The sequence below is a fragment of the Manihot esculenta genome, chromosome 18 (assembly GCF_001659605.2).
Source record: "Manihot esculenta cultivar AM560-2 chromosome 18, M.esculenta_v8, whole genome shotgun sequence".
Classification (NCBI taxonomy): Eukaryota; Viridiplantae; Streptophyta; class Magnoliopsida; order Malpighiales; family Euphorbiaceae; genus Manihot; species Manihot esculenta.
The window spans coordinates 4,707,852-4,730,315 of record NC_035178.2 but is presented as its reverse complement, the minus strand read 5'-3'; the positions used below and the strand labels follow the sequence as shown (position 1 = coordinate 4,730,315).

The 22,464-nt window shown below is 35.5% G+C and overlaps 4 protein-coding genes and 1 non-coding gene across 11 annotated transcripts; 2 read left to right on the top strand and 3 right to left on the bottom strand.

Moving 5' to 3' along the window:
• The first annotated feature begins 1,245 nt into the window (after positions 1-1,245).
• LOC110606414 (putative pentatricopeptide repeat-containing protein At5g52630) lies at positions 1,246-4,235 on the top strand. 2 transcript variants are annotated; one of them, XM_043953351.1, is made up of 2 exons: positions 1,246-1,541; positions 1,878-4,235. In XM_043953351.1, the coding sequence occupies exons 1-2, from the start codon at positions 1,449-1,451 to the stop codon at positions 4,101-4,103; spliced, it is 2,319 nt and encodes a 772-aa protein (XP_043809286.1). In that variant the 5' UTR covers positions 1,246-1,448; the 3' UTR covers positions 4,104-4,235. The 2 variants fall into 2 exon arrangements, with proteins under 2 accessions (XP_043809286.1, XP_043809287.1); XM_043953352.1 differs by having other exon boundaries at positions 1,249-1,541; positions 1,896-4,235.
• Positions 4,236-4,574: 339 nt separating this feature from the next.
• LOC110606416 (CBL-interacting serine/threonine-protein kinase 8) lies at positions 4,575-9,625 on the bottom strand. Its single transcript, XM_021745215.2, has 14 exons — positions 9,246-9,625; positions 8,824-8,886; positions 8,634-8,705; positions 8,416-8,523; positions 8,259-8,333; positions 8,108-8,161; positions 7,897-8,022; positions 7,519-7,608; positions 6,992-7,114; positions 6,140-6,259; positions 5,651-5,767; positions 5,368-5,424; positions 5,197-5,271; positions 4,575-5,017 (listed from the first exon to the last, which is right to left on the bottom strand). Exons 1-14 carry the CDS (start codon positions 9,402-9,404, stop codon positions 4,916-4,918), a joined length of 1,341 nt encoding a protein of 446 aa, XP_021600907.1. The 5' UTR covers positions 9,405-9,625; the 3' UTR covers positions 4,575-4,915.
• A 176-nt stretch (positions 9,626-9,801) lies between these two features.
• LOC110606867 (protein odr-4 homolog) lies at positions 9,802-16,871 on the top strand. Of its 5 annotated transcripts, none has more exons than XM_043953356.1 (13): positions 9,802-10,780; positions 10,869-11,405; positions 11,998-12,532; positions 12,617-12,847; positions 12,934-13,029; positions 13,148-13,245; positions 13,392-13,520; positions 13,908-14,028; positions 14,737-14,821; positions 14,904-15,013; positions 15,624-15,769; positions 16,134-16,230; positions 16,359-16,871. In XM_043953356.1, the coding sequence occupies exons 3-13, from the start codon at positions 12,452-12,454 to the stop codon at positions 16,650-16,652; spliced, it is 1,488 nt and encodes a 495-aa protein (XP_043809291.1). In that variant the 5' UTR covers positions 9,802-10,780; positions 10,869-11,405; positions 11,998-12,451; the 3' UTR covers positions 16,653-16,871. The 5 variants fall into 5 exon arrangements, with proteins under 5 accessions (XP_043809291.1, XP_043809289.1, XP_043809292.1 ...); XM_043953354.1 differs by having other exon boundaries at positions 11,755-12,532; XM_043953357.1 differs by having other exon boundaries at positions 11,740-12,532; positions 13,157-13,245.
• TRNAA-AGC lies at positions 10,042-10,114 on the bottom strand. Its single transcript has one exon. It is a non-coding gene; the product is annotated as a tRNA-Ala (tRNA).
• A 725-nt stretch (positions 16,872-17,596) lies between the features above and the next one.
• Positions 17,597-22,242, bottom strand: LOC110605860 (phosphoglycerate mutase-like protein 1). 2 transcript variants are annotated; one of them, XM_021744526.2, is made up of 10 exons: positions 21,845-22,242; positions 21,633-21,694; positions 21,432-21,539; positions 21,089-21,168; positions 20,062-20,224; positions 19,771-19,845; positions 19,548-19,636; positions 18,295-18,414; positions 18,131-18,175; positions 17,597-18,047 (listed from the first exon to the last, which is right to left on the bottom strand). In XM_021744526.2, exons 1-10 carry the CDS (start codon positions 22,023-22,025, stop codon positions 17,936-17,938), a joined length of 1,035 nt encoding a protein of 344 aa, XP_021600218.2. In that variant the 5' UTR covers positions 22,026-22,242; the 3' UTR covers positions 17,597-17,935. The 2 variants fall into 2 exon arrangements, with proteins under 2 accessions (XP_021600218.2, XP_043809293.1); XM_043953358.1 differs by lacking the exons at positions 20,062-20,224; positions 21,089-21,168.
• Positions 22,243-22,464: the final 222 nt, after the last annotated feature.

Here is a 22,464-nt window from a genome sequence, read left to right as displayed (position 1 = left end):
CCATCTCGCTCTAAAGATGAGATTGAATGATGCGGGCCAAAATTGCGTTGTTCAAAACTCCACGATAGGATTATTGCAAATTCCGTTAAATTTGCAATACAGTTCTACCATATGTATTCTTGAATAATTTACGAGTTAGTTTTTTCTGAAATACGATAAGAATTATTATGAAAAAGGGTAAAGATTACAATTTAATCCTTCATTCTATTTCTAATGAAAAACATACTAGTATTAATAAAATAAGCGTTCTATTTTTGTTATTGGATTGAAAGCAATCATAACTTACTACACTCATTTCGCTTTTTAACTCACTCGTTCAATAATTTTTATTTTTTTCCTTTTTTTTATTATCCAACAATTATTACCTACATTTTTTTATATTATAATAAATATAGATAAACTATTATAATTATATTTAATTTTATTCTGTTTCTAAAATATCTTCTCATTAATTATTATTTTTTTAATTAAGTATTCAAGTTAATAAAAAATTATCTTAATATATATAAAAAATAAAATATATAAAAATTATAAAATAAAGAGAGTAATATTATTATTTTAATTTTAATTTGTTCTACTTTTAGTTGAGTAATAATAAATTTAATAAATAAAAAAATATTACTAAATATATCTTTCAAAATTAAACTATTTCTCATTAAAAATAAAAAAAATAAAAACAAAGATTTAAAAAAGAAAAAAAGAGTAAATTATAAAATACCCTCCATTGATTTATTGTATGGTGTATGATATGCAATAAATAGAAGTGACCTTGAAAGCCAATAACATGATTGGAAATATAACGTGGGCATTACTTAAGTTGAATTAAATTTTTGTAATTTTATTTAAATGCTAAATAAATTTAATTTTAAATTAATTAAGTCTTTATATTATTATTTAAGAGGGAAATAAGCCCTTCTTTAATATATTAATATTTATTTTAATAATAAAATATTATTTTTTATAATAAAAATATTTTTTATATAATAAAATTTTATTTTTGTTATTTTAATAATTATTTATTATATCTATATATTTTTTAAAAACATAGTGACCTTTTAAATTATAAATAATAATATTTTATTATTAAAAACAGTCTTATTTAATCATTAAAAAATTATAAAAATTTAATTAGATTTATTTTTGTTCACTTAATGCTAGGCTTCATAAAATGAGAAAAATTCATGTAATCCTGACCTCAAGTAAACTGGGGACTGCAACATTTGCGTTTCATTACGGTTGGGCGTTTCAAGCCTTAGACAATGGACAGTTACACAAGGGCTAAAAACTTGGGTACTGGGTAGAAATTATTAAATTCCAAAAAGATTTGATGATTTTGGCGCATCACTTCCGTCCACAATTCTATCCAATCCTAGCTTGTTACATATAGGAAGAAAGGCAGCCATACTGACCACCTCCAAAGGCCCAGACTAATCCGCTTTTCCATTTCCATGGCTTCTTTGCCTTCCGTTGCTCTTAGTGGCACTCTCAAGCTTGAACCTGAACTCAAAAAGCTTCCCTCGTCTTCTCCTGCTACCGAAAAGGTACTCTCTCTCTCTCTCTCTCTCTCTCTCTTTCTCTCTTACGGGGGTTATTTATGCAAAGGTGTTTCTCTCTGTCATGAAAGTAATCTATGGAATGGATCAGCTTTAAAATCTTATGTCAGTTTTGTTTAGACTTTCCTCGAAGTGGGACTGGTTTTATTTGATGATATACAGCGTAATAGGCAAAATCGAGCTATGAAAATTATTTTTATAGTGTTCTAGAAATGAATTTTTGGAAATGCTAACTACAAGACAGCAAATTAAAAGAATAAGAAGTAGCTTTAATCATTTTGGATTTAGCTATTGACGTTTCTATGTCTGTTTTCTTACATTAAGCTACATATGGTATCTCAGAGACCGAGCATTTCATATGACAGAAGTCGAGTAAACACCCATTTAGATGGAAGTCTGGAACCTATTAAGCCTCTGGAATTCCATGAAGCTCTTTCTTTGATAAAAGAGGAAACAAAGATTAAGCCCTCTTATTATGTTCCCCTGTTACAAAGATGCATAGACAAGGATTCAGTCTCAGAAACGCAGATTATTCATGCCCATATGATAAAGACAGGAATCTCTGAAGAGCTTTTCTTGATGACATTTCTTGTAAATGTTTATGCTAAAAGTGGAGACATGGGAAGTGCCCAAAAAGTTTTTGACAATTTGCCTAGAAGAAATGTCGTTGCTTGGACGAGCCTTATGACGGGTTATGTTCAAAATTCACAACCAGATGTAGCCATTTTAGTTTTTCAAGATATGCTGGAATCTGGGGCTTTCCCCTCGAATTTCACTCTAGGAATTGCTTTAAATGCTTGTACATCCTTTAATTCTGTCAAATTGGGGAAACAGTTGCATGCCTATATTATTAAGTACAAGATTGATTATGACCCGAGTATAGGAAATGCTCTTTGCAGCTTATACTCGAAATTTGGCAGCTTGGAATCTGCTGTCAATGTTTTTCAAGGTATTGGAGAAAAGAATGTAATTTCCTGGACTGCAGTTATTTCGGCTTGTGGTGAAAATGGTGAAGCAGCAATGGGATTAGGATTTTTCAATAAGATGCTTCTCGAGGAGATTGAGCCCAATGAATTCACGTTAACTACTGTTTTGAGCTTGTGCTGTGTGATGCTGGCTTTAGATGCAGGGCGACAGGTTCATTCATTGAGCGTTAAACTTGGCTATCAATCCAACCTACGCGTAACAAATTCTGTCATGTATTTGTACCTTAAATGCGGATGTATGAGCGAGGCACAGTATTTGTTCAATAATATGGAATCTACTAATTTGGTCACATGGAATGCAATGATTGCAGGCCATGCACAAGCAATGGATCTTGCAAATGATGATTTTTCTGCATACCAAAGCGGAACTGAGGCACTAAGCATTTTTCTGAAATTGAATCGCACAGGCCTGAAGCCTGATTTATTCACCTTGTCAAGTATCTTGACTGTATGTAGTAGATTGTCAGCCTTGGAACAGGGGGAACAACTTCATGCTCAGACCATTAAATCTGGGTTTTTGTCAGATGTTGTTGTGGGAACTGCACTTGTTAATATGTATAGTAAGTGTGGAAGCATTCAGAGAGCCAGTAAAGCCTTTGTGGAGATGCCTACAAGAACTATGATATCATGGACTACAATGATCAATAGTTTTGCACAGCATGGTCAGTATCAGCAAGCACTGCAACTTTTTGAGGATATGAGGTTAGCAGGATTTAGACCAAACCAGATTACTTTCGTGGGTGTTCTTGCCGCTTGTAGCCATGCTGGAATGGTTGATGAAGCGCTTCGATACTTCGAGATGATGCAAAAGGAATACAGAATTAAGCCTGTGATGGACCATTATGGATGCCTGATTGCCATGTTTGTGAGATTGGGTCGGCTAGAAGAAGCTTTCGATATCGTCAAGAAAATGGATTTTGACCCTAGCGAGTTTGTATGGTCGCTGTTGATTGCTGGATGCAGATATCATGGAAAGCAAGAACTAGCATTTAAAGCTGCTGAGCAGTTGCTCAAACTCAAGCCAAAAGATACCGAGACTTGTGTCCTGTTGTTGAATATGTATATCTCCGCAGAGAAATGGCAAGATGTTTCCAAGATGAGAAAATTGATGAAAGAGGAGAAACTAGGAAAATTGAAGGACTGGAGCTGGATTAGCATAAAGGACAAGGTTCATTCGTTTAAGACCAGTCACAAGTTGCATCCTCAGAATGCAGAGGTGTATGCATTGTTGGAGGAATTGCTCGATAAAGCAAAAGGTCATGGATACCAGCCACTGCAACGGATGGAGGCTATTCATGATGATGAGGAAGAAGAGGAAACCACTACATTCTCATCTGCTGAATACCACAGTGAGAGATTGGCCATTGCATTTGGGTTTTTGAATACCCAAAAGGATGCACCAATACGGGTTACCAAGAGCGTTTCCATGTGCAAGAATTGTCATGATTTTATCAAGGTAATCTCATTGCTGTGTAGTAGGGAAATCATCATTCGAGATAGCCGGCGGCTTCATAGATTTGTTGATGGACAGTGTTCATGTGCAGATTTTGGTGCTCTTCTTTAATATCTTGGTATGGTTTTGTTGGATTAATCATGATTAACATTTCTTCATACATTTGGCAAAAGTTGCGAAAATTCATCACTGTATGGTCAATAGAAATGTATCTCAGATAAATAGACCGTCTTCTTTCTTCTTTCCTTTCTCTTTCTTTTATTTCATTCCCATAAATTGTGGAAATTATTTGAGATCAAGCTCCTTGTCACTTAATGTAATAGCAATATTTATAATAATGGGGAAACATTTTTGAGAGAGAGGATAATTAGTTATTATTCACATTGCTCTTTTGTTGTTTATTGTTCAAACAAAAACAGCTGGGACTAATTTCTTACACCAAGAGGTATCTAGCTTGTCCAAAGTGAGGAAATCAGCTGGACCATCCTCGAGAAAAAATGTAGAATTTTAGATCAAGGGGCGAGGTTAAGCTCAAGAATTTATGATAATTGACTTGAAAACCTACAATCCTTGGATCAACCGTAAAGTACAAAGTTCTATTCTCATTGAAAACTGGCAAATCACATTCCCATGACTATTACCGACGATAGGTGATTAAACAAGCTCGATCGGTAAAGAATTACAAACATTACACACAAGTATTATAGATAAATATTTTCTCTCTCATTTTACCTTTACCTTTTCTCTCCTTCTCCCTCGGTGACGAGGAGAGTTTAGGAGATGTTAAAAAATACTGAAGGCATATCTATGTAAAGCTGTAGCTGCAACAAAACCTGAGAATGGTACTTGTGCAAGGAGGAAATCTCATGTCTGCACTTAAATACATGTGCCCTGAGCAGAATGATGATGTCACATGAAACAACTCAACGTCTTCTGCTCTTTGACTTGGTAATCTTAGATTTGCTTGATTCAGTAGGTGGTTTCCAGATGATATCATCAAGATTGCTACAAAAGCTCTTGTAAAACTGTGAGAATGACAAGTAGATCCCCCTCCAATTAGCATCAAAAATAGGTTCCCCCACCCCCGCAAAAAGAGGTAAAAAAAAAAAACACATGCACATACACGGCTTTCAATATGTCCATTACGAGGTTAACCCTAAAAACACATCTGACATGCAAATGAAAGATGATTTACACAACTGACCTTGAGGTAATCGGAAGCATCTCCAGCTGCTTTCTGGATGTCTACCATTAAAAATGTTGGAGCAACTTCAAACACCTTCAGCCAAACAACAGAAAAGTTCAAACGCTTTACATTAGACTTAAAAGTACGAGTAGATGGAAGTCCAGAGCAGAGTAAGGCCTGAAAACCTACTTCTAGAATAACTGAGAAATGCGCAGTCTTATTAGCCGAAAGGCCTTCCACCCTCATCTGCAAAATGAACAAATAATCACTTCTTAGATTGAACGCAACATACACTAGGTAAGTTTACTACAGTCAGTATTTGTAATATGTAAACAAGTGATAAGTGTATGATAATAGCATAGAATAATAAAATAAAAAAGATACTAGTATACAAATCAATTAATACTAAAAAAGAAACAAGAAAGCACTACTGAAACAATAACTTTATTATGGCAAATTCCAAGTTGTCTACCTTGTAATTACGAATGTGTGTCTTAAAACCCATTGACTGTGCAACAACTTCCATACTTGATAACACAACCCTTGCTGGCTTCCGTGAGATAAAGCGCGTTTGATACTTCATAGAGTCCTGTTGCAAACAATGAGAAATTCAGACATCTCAAATTGAATACTGGAACAACATATATTAAGAATATATGAGAACATGATTCATTGGAGGACAAGTCAAATCCAAACATGTTTGGAAATCCTTATAGTGCTTTTTTTTTTAAATTTATCTGGAGTAGGGGATCAAGGGAGTGGAGACTCGAACCTAGGTCTACCAGGTGAGTTATGCGCCTTTAGCCATTGGACCAAGCCATGTTAGGCCTTATAGGGCTTTGAAAGAGCACCAAAAAAATAGCTATTCTAGTATATCCCCTCATACTTAAGGTCATGATGAGAATCAGAAACTCTTCAACAGAGGAAATAGAGAGTAAAATATAATATCGATGCTTTGTACCTTTCCACGGTCAAATAGTGTTGCAAGGTTCAAGCCTTGAGATAGAATGATCATGTCAAATGCATTGAGAATCAATGGACCTGTATCCTCATTTCCACACTGTTCATCAGTCTTTTGTTCCTACAGTAAAAATTCTTATTAACAATCCTACTAGGAGATGGCACAATATTATACAAAGGTATCTCATTTGGAAACCATCAATTTCAGTTAGAAGGGACACCACAGGTATAAATCAAAAGCAATAACACGCATAAACATAGTAGTAGTTACAACTTGCATTAGCCTAAAACAAGTCAATCGGTATCTTTGCCAAGAACAAAGGAATGTCCAATATATGTGAGCTTTAGGAAATCCACGTACGTAATCAGAAGATGAGTGTACGGTGAAAGCAATACTGAGAGCTCACGTGAACAAAAAATTGTTATGAAAGTATCTCCAGTTGAAAACACCTAAAAAACCATATATCTGTCTAAATGTTCAAATAGTTTATTATAATGGAAATGTAGTATCATTATCTTAAGGACAACAGGAACCTTTCAGAATAAAGCAAAAGAAAGAAGTTATTTAAATGTTGGTAGCTGAATTATCTTCCTAATATACAACCATTCAAGACAAATGATGTTCAGCAAAAGGATCAAGGAGTATTGGCTGTTATCCTGCCAATATGTGGATGAAGAGCAGAAGCAATACCCACAATAGGAGGCTTCAGTTACTGCTAGCTGTAAATTATTCTTGTTAAAATATAATAAACTAATCAAACACCCAAATCAGCAGTAAACACCAAAAGCATTATTAAAATCATTTTAAGTTTGAAAAAAACTTGTTTTAGACAAACGGAAGCAGTGAATCAACCTCTGGATCATTAAAAGCTGCATCCACATCATCCAGGTTCACATCTTCATACTCAATAAGCCTTGCAGGAACATAGCCCTTATTAAACCACTCGTCATTCCTTATCTGCTCAATGGTTATACGCTGCATGAAGAGATAGAGAGAGCTTATCAGAAACAACCGAAACCAAATTAACCAGTTAAAGCCATTATATTTACCAGAACACTTTTGAGGGGATTACAAGCAGCACAAAAAGGTAAAGTTGCCAAATTGAAGCACAATAATCTAGATTATGACATCAAGTACACACCATATACATATATGATTCCTAACTATGAAATCATGCAAAAATTACCATAGTCCAATTTAGCAACTACATAAAAGTGAGTTCAAACTTCACAGTGAGAGAGAGAATCCAGTTTGGTTGGGTGTTGAAAAAGTGATCCTAAGGAGTCTTCTGCATCTATATTATTTTATATTCAAATTTTCTTTCATTTCAATAAAATCCACTGATAAGAACAATGCCTTGTAGCACAGTGAATACTTACAGTTTCAGGTTTTGGATCCAGAATTCTATGAATCAAAGATTTTGCTCCCACTGGAAACCATGAAGGGCATGAAAAGTCTGCATTCTCGATCTGCAGAAGACAAGTAAAAAAAAGTTTAGTAAAATGAACTCTTATATGGATAGCTTATTGATAACCAGCAGTATGCATAAACTAGAAAGCAAGAGGAATGTCCTTGAAGGGACAGCTCAAGCAGGTCTCAAGTTTGAACTACTGAGACAACTCAATTGAACAGAGAGAGATAGGGAATAAACACAAGTAATAGCAGCATCTGCTTGGAAATGCACCTAATGAAGGAAAGTAATAAATATGGTAGCCCAACAAAAATATCATAGCTGTACATGTGACATATGTTCATGCCTTGCCATATAACGTGGTGAGATCAAGTTCATCAAACGGAAGATATCCTGCCATTAAAACATAAAGGATGACCCCACAGGACCAGACATCTGCCACAGCACCATTATAACCCTTGTGACTGAGTACCTGGATGAGACAATGAAAACTTAGAGAAGTATTCCTGAAAATGGTGTTGCATTAAACACAAAAGACAAAGCACCCTCAGAGTTACCTCAGGTGCTACATAGTTAGGAGTTCCACATGTTGTCCGCAGCAAGCTAACTCCCTATACAAAAGTATCATCAAATACCCATGCCTTGTTATTTTCTTAACTACAATGATGTCAAATTGAATACAGCAACAGCTTTTGCCTAGTTTATTACCTGTTCAGGCAATGCGCTAAGACCAAAATCTGAAATTTTTAAATTTCCTTGTGAATCAAGTAGAAGATTTTCAGGCTGCACATTAAATGAAAAAGGCTTCAGGTTTCAGAGTAATAGAAACTAAGCAATAGCTTTTCAGATATCTCTCAAGCAAAACCTTCAAGTCTCTATGGTAGACTCCTTTACTGTGGCAATAATCCACCCCATCAATAAGCTGTTGAAAGTATCTCCTAGCTTCAGCCTCGCTAAGACGTCCGTGATGCACCTGCATTAATATAGTAAACATGAAACCTTATTAACATTAGTAGAGAAAAATCATCCAACGACTAAAAAACTGGCCCATCTAAACGTGTAGATTTGAATCGAACTACTCACTATTTTATCAAACAATTCACCACCTGTAATGAACTCCAAGATTATATAAATCTTAGTGCGGCTCGCTAAAACCTAAACCAAAACAATACAATTCAATTATAGAAATGAGTAGCCAACACCACATAATAAATATAAACCAACACTTAATATTCTAAGAAATTAGAAAAAATAAATAAATAAAAAACCATGCCTCATGCAATCGCACTACATAAGGATGTCTGACAAGTTTCATTATAGATATCTCCCTCTTGATCTGCAACAAAGAGAGGCGCTATAAGAAAGCATCGAAAATGGGGAAAGTTGCATAATAACCACAATTTTGAAATCATAACAGATGAACTTATTTTATTTAGTTGAAAAGCCCTGAATTTGCTCAAATTATGGAAGAGATACCAGAAAAAGTTGCCAAAATAGATCGAAGAGCATATACCACAACTATACAATTTCCAAGCTAAAATCTTCCATTTGAATACAAAAATTTACAAACAGTAAAAGGGGAAAAAAAAAGCCGGCCAATTTGCGGTTCTTCTAAAGAACTTCCTGAAATTAGTGATAATTAATTAACAGAAAATATCATATAGTTGGAAGAAACAAAAATTAAGGAAAAATTACTTGGTCGACCATCTTGTGTTTGATGATGGTGCTGCGATCGAGCACTTTCATGGCCACACTCTCACCAGTCTCGGTGTTCTGCGCGAACTTTACTTTGGCGAAGGTTCCTTCACCGATTGTCCTCCCTATCTCGTACTTGCCTACTTTCCTTACCACCATCTTTTGCTTTCTTCTTCTTCTTCTTGAGTAACAACTAATTAAAAATCTTGTTTGGTTCCTTCTCAACCAAATCTCACCATTTCAGTACTTTCTCTCTCACAGAGAGAATAAAGAAGAGTAGATTTTTCAACAAAGTATAAGGGCAGAAGAAGAAGAATAAGAAGCTTTTCGCTTTTTGGAATTTTGGAATATAAATAGAAACAGGATCGTGAAATGTTAGGTCAGCAATTACTGGATTATTAGTAGGAAAAAGCAGATGGGGCTGGGGCGTGTCTCAAAAGCGTCTTTGTCTAGGAGGTTTCAAATGAAAACTGATGACGTAATTTCTTGTCTGTGGGATGGTGGGGACACGCACTGTAATATGTGGACAATTTTTAGGTGGCTTACGCTATGGCTGGGATCTGAAAGATTGGTTTTGTTGAGATAAATTTGAGATGGGTTTTGTAGACAAATGTACCTCTGTGTTTTAACTTTTGTGGCTGCTGCTGCTTCAACTTGTACTTGGGCGCTGACTGCCGCATTGCATTTTCGATTTTCGTGGATCGATGTGTCTCCCGCATTTTACACTGTTGTCGTGTGGACTTTCGCCTGTTTTTTCCGTTGTTGTTGACAGACTCTGCTAATTGGCAGAAAAAAATGGAGATGCGGGGTATCGATCCCCGTACCTCTCGCATGCTAAGCGAGCGCTCTACCATCTGAGCTACATCCCCGATGGTCTGTGTCGTGATTCAGAATCAAACACAAAACTAGAAGAACTGGATTATAACTTGCGTGCTCCTAATGTGAGGGAAGGCGTCTGGGACGTGAACCAAAAGCCGTCAGGAATTGGGAACAGAACGCTACACGTGTTCGTTTATTCTTCTGTAGTTCCTGGTTCATTCAAGGGAAAGGGGCGTTGTAGGGTTTACCGCGACATGGTATCCATGGTGGAGTGTAATTTTGAGTGCACAGTTTGGAGTTTGAGCTTATAAATATCCACCAACACTATGGACAAGAACATGGTGGGAAGCTACAAATCTTGGTGTTTCTTTTTCTGCTTTGAATTGTAGCACAGGAGTAAAGAATCAAGGATGGAAAAGGAGCAGGAATTGGAGTGGCCTGAAGCACAGGAGATTGCAATAAGGAAAGACTAGACTTGGTAGCTGCAGCTACACAGCAGCTACGGTTCCTTGTAGAGATCGACAGGCATTGCCAACTCTATGATGGCCCTGGCTTTAGAGCGGTGATATTTATAGGGAAATAAACTAACCAAGTTCTGCAATTTTTTTCTAGATAGGACTTTTAACATGTTCAATAGTATTTGTTCGCAAATTTTCCAATTTCAGTTAAACGCTTTGAGGAAGAAGGTGGATGATTCCAAGAAAATGTTTGTGGAGGTAGTCTGAAAGAACTTTTCTACATTGCTTTCTTGAGCTTTGTTTCTAATATCAAATACGGTCCTTAAACAAAAGATGCCAATTGCAGGTGGTTGTGTGAGATGATCTTGCCACCATCAGTTGTTACATCTTAAGACTTGCGCAGTATAGACACTGATTTCTTTAAGGTTCTGTTTGAAAGTGTGGGTGTCACAGGCTTACCTTGCAGGCACAAAAAAAGACCTCTTTTTAACATTCAGTGAGAATCACCCAGATGTGTTTTTCTATGGCAAGAGAAGAATAAATATCTAGTCCGAGGCAGAGGAGAAACAAGTTGCCAATTTTCCAATGTGAGCCCATAGGAGGAACCTGGTCGGTCAACTTGTGACATAATCTTCTCCTCTGCATCTGGAAACGCCTTTTGGAGTTTTTGGGGACAGCTTCAATATCTTTAGAAGAACATACGAAACCATGTTCTCCACTCTAAGTCGAGAAGTGGTTTGAATTGAGGCCAAATTCTGGAACTGTGGGTTCACAGCCAATTAATCGAGGGATCATATCCCAGCCTATTAATCTAGGGATCATACTATCGTTCCCTCGTCCAGTCCAAGCGCCGGTCATTCTGTACCTTGTTGCTCATCAACAGGTGAATTCAATTCAGATGCATGAAATTCAAACTGTAATGTAATTCACAGCGAATATTTTTCCTTTCTCCTAGCTTCTTGGCAATTCTTTATTGACATCCATGCATAAATCTATTGATGAACAGCATAGCTTGTCTCAATTTGAAGATCGGTCCTTCTTGATCCATTTCCAAGATAGAAGTACTAGTGTGTCATTTGTTTAATTTTTTCTCAGTATACTTCGCTTTACTTCATGTATGGAATTCTGCATATGAGATGGCCTGGATTCACCAATATTTCACTTATTATCAGGAATTTTTGGAATGACCACATCTAGAGAAACTCATCTACTCGCAGATTTTGATGGAACAGGATGGTCTCTGCCAAATTATGGCCGGTGGTTTCAGATTCAGAATAATTCGACAACATGGGTCACTTCTTTGAGCTCAAGCTTCCAGGAAATGAGGATCTATTTCAACCCACCTTAACCATACATGCTTGGATGAAATTCTGACAAGTCCAGACATGGAATCTTTCTGGAAAAACCATATTAATGCATTTCCATCTTAAGATTTCTACTCTTGCTGATTTTAATATCTATTTTTTTCCCTTCAGATGCTTATTTTACTTGGTGGAATCATGAAGTACAAAAGGGAAGGTGTGAGAAGGGGGAAAATGTACAAGAAGAGATCTCAAGTAAAGGATGCGACTTTAGCTGGGTGATGATGTGCATGCAATAGCTGGGAAAGGTATTGAAGTTGCTGAGAATAGCGCATCCAACGGAGAATGTGGCACTGGGCCTGAGGCAACGTTGATTTCGGTGGAGGAGATATAGTAAAGAGCACACAGTGCGGAGGCTGCGGTGGTTGCGCTGAGGGGGCTGTAGAGGTGGTGTGTGGCTGGGCTACGACCCAACCCAATAAAAGGCCTTTATTTTCGGTTAAGTTGCTTCAAACAACGAGCGAGAAGGAGATCATAACTTTTCGCAAACACGCGCCAAAAAACAGGGGTAAGACTTCCTAGATCAATTAGCTCGTTGGAGCAGCGACTCGATAACAAAACAACAGTAATGGTGAAAGCGGTGGTGGGAGATGAAACCCAACTCAATTTAGCCGAAGATCGCCTCAGCCAATCTGGTCTCACCTCTCAGGTATCTTTCTCATCTCAGTTTATGCACATCCACGCGTGAATATAATCATCAATAAACTTGAATTGTCCCTTGTTTATTGCTTAGGTGGGTCTGGTTATAGGCAAGCTCAGCTCTTCGTTGGACCGGGGCTTCGTCTATGATTTGGTCCCTACCCCTCCCAATGATGCCGGTGAGCCAGCTTGTTCGCTTATCGAGACCACTACCGCCGCCACTTTCAAAGATGACAAGAAAAAGGGATCCAAATCCAAATCACAGCCCGCCGATTCTTCCACCTTGGCTATCGATAGAGATTGGGTCGCCGAGCATGCCCGCCAAGTCTATTCCTTTATTTCCCCATTTATCTGTTAATTTCATTTTCTTCTCGTCGTATTTCTCTATCCAATTATTGGGTTTATTTTCAGGTTTCGCGAATGCTAGTGGGTGGCATGAATGTGGTTGGCATTTATGTATGGATTAGTGATTCCTCTTTCAAGAATTCGACTATTACGCTTTGCCAGGTCGTTTTTTTTTTCCATTGCCAATTTGAAGTTTAGTGATTAGGGATTTTGTTGTAGAGATATTTTCTCTGTTAGATTGTATTCATTCTGAGCTGATACGTTACCATTAACGGGATAGCTTTTGCAGACAGTAAAGGGAGTTGCGGAAGCTGCACCCATCCAGGAGACTGATTATGATAAAAGGCTGCTTATTCATATATCTTATAGTCCAAGGAGGTATTTTTACATTTCCAAATCGATGAGAATTTATAATCTTGATTGTGACATCCGTTTATATGCTTTAGAATCCTAATTAATGAGTCATTTAGTAAAATAGCTATGCTTGTTGTTGATGACCTGACCAGCCTTTTAAACTTGTATAGGTGGACATGTCGAAACTGTATTCTCTCTTCAAATATTACGTCAAGCAGCATACGGCCTTGCGATTTCAAAATGGGAAGGGTCTTAAGTTTGCTTCAGACGTTTAAGTGCACATATAACTTCAAACTCAGGTAAATCCATTGATCAGTGTGGAATATTAAATTAAGCAATAGTTTATCTCTCTCACTCTTTCTTGACAATTTATGCTCATTACCAGTACCAGACTCTACCAAACTTCAGTTTCTGGTATATAAATTGTTTTTGTATATCGAAGGGATCATTGGCTTTGAGGCAGAAAAATGATTTATTCTCATGGAGGGGAAAAGACTTAATTTTTAGGTGCTTCAAATATTTTGAGGCTGAAAAAATGATCTATAACATGACTGATGAGCATCTCATATCAGAGGTCGAGTTGCAATTTCTCTGTTGCAAAAATCAGTCTGTATATTGCAATTTCTCTCCAATGTTTTTGGTTCTTTCATGTATCTAGCTCTAAATTTGAACTTGTATCTTTCCAGCTTGCCCATATGTCAAGAAAATACATCAAAGTCCTCAACGTTGAGTGCGATTCTGCGTCATGGAATCTCAGTTCATGCAAAAGAGTTAAGAAATGCAATTGCTTTAATTGACGGGAATCTGGTAAGAAGCAATCTGGTATTGTCAATGTTGCATTTTCTTTTCGTCTTTTATGTTTTGCATAAATTATATACATCTCGATACTATGTATCTATGCTTAAAAAGTTTAGGTAGTCACATGTTAATGTTACTTGTAACAATTCTTACACACTTGCAAATGTTTGCTTCTAATATAAACTACCAAATATATTGCACAACATTTCTCACCAAAATACTTTGCTGCAAACTAACTTTTTCTTGATTTCTATTTAAACTTCTTATAATTATAAATTTACTGGATGCTGTATCATAGTTGTCATTCATGATTCTTGGAATGAGAGTCATGAGACTGTAGAAACTAGATAAGCATTCTTCATTCATGAAGTAGATCACGCATGCAGAGCATCTCATTGTAGTTTTTTCCTTCAAAAATGAAAAACTACAATATGACTTGTAGTACATTGTGACTTGGATGAGGTTGATACCTTACCTATATAGCTGCATCTTGTGCTTCACAAAGAATTAGTGATATATTGATGTCAGTAGAGCAGACATTTGTATATTCCAATACTCTTTATATTATGTTAAACTAGATTACAGCTCATTTTGTTTGCCTAAGTGAACAAATTTTTATATACTTTGACTTAGACCTTTTCGGAATAGAAGCTTATTTAGCATTTCTGGTATTACAGCTTCCTTGAAGAGTTATTCCTTTTTTCTATATGGTTTTAGGTTGTTAATGAAGAACCTTGTAGTAATGAGGGTTTGCATGAAGTTGAATTGCTTCTACCATTCATGAAGAATACTCAGGCTGAAGGTGTGTATTTGACATGATTAGTTAGTGGTGTTTTTATTGGTCTTCAATCACTGTTTCAAACATTTTTCTTTATTCTATAAAGCATGCAGCCAAAAGGATGCCGTCGGTGTTCTCATCTTCAGTGGGTCAGTGTGCTCTTTTGCATACTTGAACCCTAAAGAACCAGTTTCACAGGCTATTGCTGATATAAAGGTATTCATTATATTGTAATTGTGGCTGTATTTCTGTAGTAGAATCAAATAATTTCTTTACATCTGCTTCAAGTATTTGGGCAGATGCTTATACAGAACTGTTGTCTCTGCACCCTAAATCTCTATGCAAGATTCACTTGGGCTTTGTCTTTATCAACTGCATTCTGAAACTTGTAGTACGAGAGCTGTAGCATGTTGTTATAATTTCGTTATAAATATGTATTCTTGACATTTTTCCCAACATTTTTACACACGTTAGTTCATGTTTATGAGGTGCATCTCATTTTTAATCAAATTACGATTGGCACACAATATCCCCTTTAGATTCATTGATCTTGGTGAAACTACGTAGCATTGATTTGATGAAGTTTGAAAACTGTTTCAAGTTTTAGTAATTAGTACAGTTAACCAGGGAGCAATTGGCTGATGCTGCCAACATATTCTTGAATTAGGATGGCATTAAGGAATATGCATTAAAAGTTTTAAACTTTAAAGTTATATAGTTGAACTTAATGTTGAAGAAGAAAGGAGATTGTAAACTGGAAGTAGATACGTGAGATTTGAACATTTTTTGCATTAATAACATATGCTCCTTTTCCCCCCTTGTTCAGGATGATATTATCAGGAGTCTACAAAGCAGACTGGACATCATCTGTGATGAAGCAGATGAAGATCCAGGCCCAATAGGTGAAGATGATAGGGAAGCAATCCAACCGTCTGAAAAACCTGTTTCTAGACTTATCTTGTGCTTGTTGAGGTTTGTCAAATGTAGTTTCTGTGGTGTTTTTGGTGTAGAAAGTGAACATCATCGAGATACTTATTGTGGACTAGTTATTTTTATACGTTTTGCATGTGAATTGCGAACTATTGTATGTCTTTCTTTTCTTATAATGTATTCTTTTACACTATACGAGGAAGATTAAATGATTAGGACATTTATTAATTAATATAACTATAGATAAATAGCACTTTATGTTCTTGGTAATATGAATGGATCTTCAGCTTGTTTGTTTGTCACAACTAATAGGTTTCATCTTTCATTTCATGAACTGCAACTTAGTAAGTTGATGTTCTTATGCTCTCTTACTCATCATATTTCTGCTGCAAAATTGATTTGACAGGAAGACATGCAGTCTTGCGTTTCCCCGAAGGTTATTTATTCCTTGGTTAGCTGGTACATTTATATGTGACTATTTGCAACCATCTGAGACGCCTGAGGTTTGTACTTTAGGCTTGTTGAGCAGAAACGCTAATTTTATTTTATGCACATCTGATCCACTGCATTTAATTTATGAGTCTTATTTTACCTCAGTTTTTTGAGTATTTGTAGTTTTCATGATTTTTAGGTCCTAAAAGATCATTGTGTTGAGTTGATGTCCATGGAAGCTCTCGCTGATGCTTCAACTATTCTCCAACCAGAAGTAGAAGCTCCTCCAATGGTTGCTAAATCTTTTTGGAATGTTGGAGTCCCAGGTCATTCTGCATCTAGCTTTTCTGTAGAGAAGAGCAGAAGGATTGACACAAGTGGTGCGCTTAGTAGCACTGGAAATATCAAATCAATAAATTTCAAAATGTTGGGTGCATTTTTCTTCCTTATTCTGTCTATCTTTGTCGGATTTCTGCTTCTCAAGCGATCATAGCTTCAGTGGATTTTTCACTTAAAAATCAGTGCTTTTCTTTTTATATAGTTCTTTTAAGGTTATGGAGTTTCCTCTTCTTAGGTGAACCCTTAAGGTTATGGAATGTCTTATTGTTCGAGTAAATTTTGACTTATAGGCAAGGATAAGAACTTTATTATTGTTATTTTCTTAAAACTGCCAACGTATGTTTGATTGTTAGAAAGTTGCTTATTACATCCCTTAATTCACTCTTCACACCTCGTTTAGGAGGGGTAAATTAAAGTAAGAAATTCTTTATGGATTTTATGCATTTATAATTTTTTTTTTTTCAGTTAGAAGGGAATTTTTTGAAAAAAAAAAATATTCAGAGATTTCTTTTAATCCATTAGTTCATTTAGAAATGAAATTTCTTTCTGGTTCTAAAAAAATTTATGCTTAGAAATGAAAATTCTTTCTTGTTTTAATTTAGAAATGAAAAATCTTGCTTTTTTTTAAAAAAAAATTATGCTTTTCTGATAAGGTCTTGAAGTTTTAAGTCTTTAGTATTTTTCTTAATCAATAAAAATAAAAAAATTGAAAAAAATATTCCTTGATTTTATTGGTTTTTTAAAAATAAAGAAAAGTATTTTTTTAAAGTCGTGCTTTTTAGGAAAAAAAAAATCCTTCTTTCAGTTTTTTAAATAATAACAAATACGCTTTTTCCTTTTTTTTTTTTTTCACCCCAAAGATGGCTGATCACAATAAGTCTCAACTCCACCCTGCAACTCAGAAAACAAACCGAATTTGTTCCCAAATGATACAGTAAAAGATGGGTCGTTTTAAGGCTCTAGCAGCTAGATCATGCGCTGCAGTGTTAAACTCCCCCTCTTAAGAAAATGCAAGGTAGATACAGGTGGTAAGCAAATCAAATCAAAAAGAAAAAATCAATTCTCCATTTAAACATCTAGCAACCCTGCTTACCATAGCCATCAAAAACATCAAAGATGTATACTTGGAAGTATCAAGTAAAACACAAATATTCGTTCTCTGTATCATAAAAGGCTGAAATGGGTCTGATAACCAAATGGACCCTTGGCTTGATTGTAGAAAAGTATCTGCGCCTATGAATCTCAGGCATCGTATGTTGTCCGCATCAACATAAAAAAGAATCTTAAAATTCCTAAAAGAGCTACTAAGCTCTCAAAATTTTGAATGGCCTACTTCTTAGGTTATTGACGTTACATTTAATAAATCACTTTGGAGTTTAACATTCTACGGAGTAGTGATATCAGAATCGTATTCATCCCTCCAGGGTCAATGATTATTTAGACACTGCCTATCTCTGGATGCTTCTCCTGTGCAACATCACTTGGGAGATCAAGTCCACTAGGAATTTTTCCAGAATAGTTGGTTGTTGCAGGATCTGATCCCATCATACTGTACATAAAGAAATATGTAAGTTTCTTGCACAAAATAAAAGATTAGGGTGTAGTCCAGATATTCCAGAAAAACATGCTCACCTTCTATCAATAATAACCACTGATCGGAGCTCACAGTTCTTAAAGCTGCATGTACAGATGAGAATAATCGGATTATCAAAGAAACAAAAAAACTGAAGCATTCAAAGTAAGATAACTGATGAACAGACATTTGAAGTTGTTCACTGCCATAACCAATAACTTACTGCGTGCATATTTCACTCTTCACAGATGGATGACAATCATTCCCAAAAGCACTTAATGTATGATATAAGAATCCACTGTGCGTAACAACTGCAATCTCCTTCTCTTTCCGACTCCACAACCTGAACCAAGTAATAAGAAGAATAAACAAACAAATAAATAAAATTCATCATTATCTGCACCCTACGCCAACATCTGCAACAGCTACTCACATATGATGCACTTTCAGAACCCATCTCAGTAAATGCGCAAAAAATGCAGAAGAACAAAAGCACACAAAAATTTCATATGGTTCATACATAATTAAGGAAAAATTTAGTCTGTTCACTTATGGAAGTTGGGATAAAGTATTCTAATAAAATTGCAAAAACTGAATTTCATGTTCACATTTCTTAGTTTTCCAAATGGAAAACTACAAAACAACTTCTTTACCACTGTTTGCTTTTATAACAAAAGTCATGTTTCAAAATGGAAAATGATGATTTTTCTGACTAAAATTTTACCATAATTTTTTATAGCCAAAATTGAATAACTTTTTAGAAAAATTAATCATTACTAAAATAATAAAAGTAATATAAGTGCCTAAATATATTTTATATTTTTTAAAATATAAAAGACGTAAATTTTTTAAAAAATTTTTTGAATGAAAAATGTTTTTTTAATTTTAATTTTGACATGATAACATGTTTTCCATGTTTTTACTTCTTTTCCATAGAAAATGCAAACTTGAGTTTTATTAGAAAATGGAAAATGAAAATAGATCCCCGTTTCCGTAAGTAAATAAACCCTTAAATATCCCATCAAATGCAACTGTTGTAATTCTCTTAGTTGGCAATTAATAGCTAGCCCAAAGAACAAAATATGGTAAAGAAACAAGAAGTGATTACACATAATTAAAAAATGAAAAGCAAACAGCAATTGCGTAGATGAAAGATGTAATATCCGCAGTTATTTAAAATCCACCAAAAACAAATAACTAAATTTACATGAGACAACTTCATGCTCTTTGTGCATATGAACTATAACAAACTGCAGAAGCTGAGAGACCAAAATTTTAAGGTCCATTTAAAAACGTAAACCAGCAATAGAACCCATGCAATCACCTCTGAAGGCAATCTACAGTAATAATGTGTGTAAATGCTCCTCTTTGGCTGATTTCAGATTTCTAAATCTAATTAGTTTTAGTCATAAGCTTTCAGTCCTTAGGTTGGCAAAAGGATTGTATAATACAGAGAGAATACAAACAAGTAATCACCAGTTCAAGAACTTCTGCCCCCTAGCTGCAACTTCTTCATTCTTCTCTCTGACGTCAGCCGTCCACAAAACGTCAGTATCATTTTCAATCTACACAAAATATCAAAACACATTGTTTTATCTCAAACCAAATTGATATGACAGCAAATCCAATGATAGTGGCACAATTTTTTATTGATTCTACAAGATAACATAAGAAGACCCTGTTATGTTGAACTACTTGCCAGTGAAAAATCAATTGCTGGAAAAAGAGGCTTATACTCGCTGATGCTTCTTCTCCTGTCACAGGGATGAACTCCCTGTAGTTTGAAATAACAATCTAAGTCAAATAAAAAGTTGCATAAAACTACATGCAATAACAAAACTACTTCTAACAATGTAGGAAATTAAGTGCTGGTTATAGAATACAATAACTTGTTCCACAAATCTGATGGATACACCAAGCCCTAGACTTTGCAAAAGTAAAAACAAATAAGTTACTCTGTGGAACTACTACAGATCATTCAAGAAAATACCAAATGTTCTCGACAAAGCTCGACTGCTACAAATGGAGGACTATTTAAACTTGAAATTGCAGGATGGTTACTTTCCCCTGCATTTGCCACCATTAATGGAGGGGCCTCTATGCCATCAGCGTACCCTTCACCACCAAATACTCCAACTGCTGTTTGCATGGTCCTACAACACATTAACTAGGTCGTATGATTTCGGATATAAAAATGCGTGAAACTCCACATTTTCCTTAGCATGTAAAACATAATGTTTCCATGCAGGCAATAGAAACCCCGCCACAAGTGTTTCCCATTTAACAGGCATTCAGTAAATAAACAAAATCCTTTGTTTATACCAGCTGACATTTCACATTAAACAAACCACTAAAAAGCCGGTACATGAGAAATCAGCCTCAACACAAAGCAACTGATAATTTTAAATGATGTAGGGAAAATTTCCTTCAAAAAATTTAAGAAAAATTTGACAATATACTCGGTAAGTTTATGCATAAAATATTAAATAATTAATTTGAGGTTTTGAGTTCATGAAAAGACATAACACATGTATTGCTCAGTACTATGATGAGAATTAGTAAGTATGCTTAAGAGTTGAGAGGAACCTGGCATTTTGGCAGCCTTTTAGCCCATTATATTATGATATGGTATGATGCTTGCATTCCTTTGTGAAATAATGGCATTTTCATTTATGCATTGCCTCGCATCAATCTTATATTTGTATACACTTCATCCTCACAGCATAAACATGTGCTGGTTATTTATTCTTATTCAGCTTCTATATTCTAATTTCTAGAAGACAATACAAAATAGTAAAATTGAAAGGGAGGGAAAAAAAACTAAGAGTACGACTTCCTAGTTGGCGATCATGATCAATAAATAAACAACTAAATTTTCTTTTCCAATAGACATTAAAAGACAAGGCTCCAATGTCCTATAATAAATAATAGTTCAGGTTAACTAAAAAAATCTATTTCTATTTACTGAAAATCATGAAATTATTAGCCAAATACATTGTGTTACAGGAACCCAATACCTTAGCAAGGGAGAAGTAATGACCAATTCAATTTTCTTGTTAAGCCCGCTTTCTCGAACATGCTTGCACAGATTATCAACCTAAAAACAAAGCAAATTACTTCCCATCCAGAGGGACATAGGGAAATTTACACACAGGTATTCTATTGACACAGGTTCCAAATACTAAAACTGAAACGAAGCCATTTTATTTGAGACCAATACATGGAAATAATATAACATAAAAAGTTCCCACATGCTCTAAAAATTCAGCCCAAAAGTGAGAAATGAAAGGGGCAAGCAAATCTTTATTTAACTGATAAAAAGGTCGAAATCTGAATCTCTTTAATTGCCCAATACAATACCTGCTGCCAACCGAGCGGAGTAAGGTGAGCATCAAACAGTGCTTCAGATAAATATGCGCTGAAGTCTTTTTCTCCTTCAACATTGTGAATCCCTTGAGCATGCCTCACCTGCAACCAATTATCAATTACTAAAAAAAATGTACAAAGTACGTAAAAAAATATAAATAAAATAAATAAATGTTCAAGATCCGCAGCACGAACCAGGTGAACAGTTTTAGTACGGTGCAACGGGTAAAGACCCTGGTCTGCTGTGGTTTCCATATCTGCAAGCATATAATTGGAAAACGAAAATGAAATAGCAATCACTGCAGTAGACGAACACAAACCAAATCGAGCCCAATCTGATCTGATATTTAATAAATAAATGAAATTGAAGAGTGATTGATAAAAAAAAAAGGGAGGATCTTATGTACCTGAGAGAGAAGAGAAGCGAAGAACAAAAGAAGAACGATTGCGAATCGAAGAAAAGTAAAGAAGATGGTGGGACGGAGGCGGTGCGAAATGAGGCTTGGTTAGCGTGGGAATGGGAATGGAGGAAGCATTCAAAAAGAGAGGAGCATGGGCGTTTGCGCTTGGGGAATAAAGAAGGGACATTTGGTGAAACTTAAATTTAGAATTGAAATTTAATAACGCTAAATTATGATTCGGCGTGGATCGAAGAACGCGAAGTTGTCCGTTTTTGCGTTCAGCCCAACAAAGAGACGCAAATGCTCTGAATCACATGCTAATAAAAGAAAAAGGTTGCAGTTTTGGACCAGACAATAGGCAGTCTAGCAGCCAGGCAGGCAATTGGCGATTTTGATTTTGCTTCATTTGCTTTTTTTATTTTTATATTTAACTATAAATTTGCAGACAAATTTCTCACGTGAAGTTCTTTTACTAATAACAAATCATTCTTTTTCTATTTTTATTGTGTAGATAGCGTATAAGTGGTCCTTCTTCTTTCTGCTAGAATAACAAGGAAGGGAAGATAGCAGGACTTTTTAGTATGCTCAACTTGAAGAAGATTCTATTCGAAAATTTGAAGTAATGG